We start from the raw sequence: 3,235 nt of genomic DNA on the forward strand, positions 1-3,235 counted from the left end.
ACAAATAGACAGTTTTAATTTACCAAAGGATGTATTAGGTCATCAAGAAATTAATGTCACTTTTTTTTAGATGAAAAAACCCAAACAACTTGTATATCAAAACGTTTATTAAATGAAATAGTCTTCTTTGTTATTGATGGTACTTTTCCATCTTACAATTAGGATGTTAATGCCCTGATTAAAGAAATCACTTGGCTTTGAAGCAAAAAAACATGTCGATGTCCTCTTTAACATCTTCTACATTTGTATACATTCTCCCATTAAGATGGTGTTGCAGTAAATGAAAAAAGATGGTAATCTGATGGTGCCATATCTGGAGAATATGGTTGGTAGGGGAGAACTTCCCAACCCAACTTGATAATCTTGTGTTGCTACAAACGTGCGACATGTGGACGTACATTGTTGTGGAGAAGAACACCTTTCTAATTGATGTGTGAAGGGCTTGATTTAAATGTTCCAGTTGTTGACTATAGATCTCTGCATTGACAGTTCACTGTGGATTGAGGAGTTTGAAATGAATTACTCCTCTGATGTCCCACCAAATGCAAAGCATCACTTTCTATGGATGGAGTCCAGGTTTTGGGGTCAGAAGTGGTTTTTGTCTAGGACTTAGCCATTGTTTTTGGCATTGAATTTTTGCATAGAGAATCCATTTTTCATCACCGGTGACAATTCTGTCCAAAAATGGCTCACGTGCATTATGCATCAGAAGAGATGAAGCAACATTCACATGTTGGAAACGATGATCATTAGAGAGTTCGTGAGGCACCCAAACACCTTCTTTATGGAGTTTTCCCATATTTCTTAGATGTTTACATATTGTTTCATGAGAGATATGCAATTTCAGGGCAATTTCACGAGTGTGTTGTCTTGGGTTAGACTCAATAAGTATCTTCAGAGCATCAATATCAATTCCAGCATGTTGGCTCCTGCCATCACAGTTTTTAAGGCTAAAGTCACCTGAAAGAAATTTGCTGAACCATCATTGACAAATATGAACATTAAAAAATGTCCATAAACTTCTTTGATATTCTTTGTGGCTAAAGAGGCATTGTTTCCCTTCTTGTATTCAAACAGCATTATATGCTGAATGTGTGTCTGTTTGTTTGCTATCAGTATAAGGGATTAGAGTATACTAAACTTTGCACATTATATAGGCTACACTAATGTGATGTGTAGATGGTTCATTTAACTATTATATGTGATGTATATTTTTGGGGGATGGTTAATGAAAGTGTTCCAAAATGTGACATTAATTTCTTGACGACTTAATATAATGCTAGAATGTTCTCAGTACAAAGTTTCAGTTATTTTGCTTGACAGATAGAAAGTTGTTTTCATCGAGTTCAGATCAAGTAGCTAACGGAATTATTTTAAGGCACTTATACCTTGTTGATAAAGCCATTTAAATCATATAAGTTATATGACTATGTTTGCTTTGTATATGTTATTATTCTGTGTTCTTCAAATAAAGAAAAAATGTTCAATGCTAGTACCATCATTACAAAAAAAGTAGGTTTAAATTTTATCAGTGGGCCAGCAGCAAAACAACAAGGCCAAATGTAAATATTAAGTTTCTTGTTTTTTTATGTTTATTTTTTATTGTTAGAAAAATAAATAAGATGTAAAAAATCAGAAACTTATTAGCTTAGATTAGGTAAGATAATGAAAAATAAACTTTCTTCACTAGGTATGCCCATGAGTAACTCATGCATTAGATCATTCAATATAGTAACTTGAGTTAAGCATTCACCAAATGATTTACAGCTTGTATCATGGGATTATTAGTTAGGTACTGTTCAAAGAGCAATAAAACAATTAAATTAAGTAGAAACAGATGTATACTTTTATTACATTATTTACATTAAATTATTTTTTCACAGTTCAAGTAGGAGTTCAGCCAGAGAGCAGTCTAGTTTTAGCAAGATTGGTAAGGTATTTTGATTTAAATTAGACTTCTAACTTGTCTGTTCCTTGTTTTGTATATATATACTCAGCGTGGTCACAAGTAAATAGACACCACCTTTTCAGAAAAAATGAGATTTTTCAGTCATATTCACATGAATTGATATATTTATAATTTAATTAATATCTAGTAGATCTTCCTTTCGCTTCATGGAGTTCGTTGATCCTTTGGGGATCGTGAGAATCATCTCATCAATTTTAGATTGTGGGATTTTCGCCCACTCTTGCTTCAAAACTTGGAGTAGATCGCTCTTTGAAGTTGGTTTTTTTGGTTGTTTCTTGACTTGCCAGTCGAGTATGGCCCAGAGGTTTTTGATGAGGTTCATATCAGGAGATTGGCTCAGCCAGGGCAACTTCTGGATACCATTTTCTTCCTGCCACTTTTGGGTGTTTCTAGCAGTGTGATACGGTGTTCCATCTTCCTGGAACAACGTTGTGTTCTTGTCCACGAAACCCGAGGAATAAAGTGGCAAGAGTCCTTCCTCCAATATTTCGACGTATTTCGCAAAATTTATGTTGCTAACGCACTCCACTAAGCTCGATCTCCCACCAACCTAAACAGCTCTCCAAACCATTACGCTGAAACCACCATGTTTGACAGTTGGCTGCAATCTGTTGAGCCAAAACTCTTGGTGAGGCATTCTCCAGACCCATATCCTTCCACTGTCCGAAAATTGTCCGAATCTTGATTCGTCTGAGAACAATACAGTCTTCCAAAAGTCCAGAGGCTTGGTCATCATATCACTTGCCCACTTCTTTCGTCTGACAATGTTGGCAGGTCTTAATAAGGGCTTCCGTCTAGCTGCTCTGCAACGATAACCCAATCTGTGGAGAATCCGTTGAACAGATTTCGGGCTCATCCCAACAACTTTGACTACTTCTGCAATCGTTAATCTGGGATCCATTTCAATGCTCCTCTTGACAGCCCTTTTTTGTCCTCTCCGATGGACCAGGACAACCTGGACGCTGCTCAGTTGTTTCCTTGCCATGTTTCCTGAACTGCACGATGATTCTGTTGACTGTCGAAAGCGGGATTCCCAAATTCTGCGAAATTTGCCGCTGACTTATTCCACCATCTGCTGGACCAACTATCATTCCTCTAACAAAATCTGACAATTTGAGAGAACTTTGAGTTCTAGGCATGTTGTGAACACAAATTAGTTAGCATAAATCAGTTAAATGAGAAAAAATTAGGTGTCTATTTACTTATGACCACTCAGTGTACATCAGTAATTTAAAATATCCAAGAAATGCTCTTAAAATACAATTT

The 3,235-nt window shown here is 36.2% G+C and overlaps 1 protein-coding gene across 1 annotated transcript in view; it reads left to right on the forward strand.

Moving 5' to 3' along the window:
- Nucleotides 1-3,235, forward strand: part of LOC106460671 (Fanconi anemia group J protein-like) — a 74,448-nt gene that overhangs the window by 43,508 nt on the left and 27,705 nt on the right. The window contains exon 12 of the mRNA XM_022387431.1: nt 1,884-1,930. Within this exon, the coding sequence (XP_022243139.1) occupies nt 1,884-1,930 (47 nt within the window). The remainder of the gene's footprint in view (nt 1-1,883; nt 1,931-3,235) is intronic.

Source organism: Limulus polyphemus, unplaced genomic scaffold (assembly GCF_000517525.1).
Source record: "Limulus polyphemus unplaced genomic scaffold, Limulus_polyphemus-2.1.2 Scaffold813, whole genome shotgun sequence".
In the NCBI taxonomy this organism is placed as follows: Eukaryota; Metazoa; Arthropoda; class Merostomata; order Xiphosura; family Limulidae; genus Limulus; species Limulus polyphemus.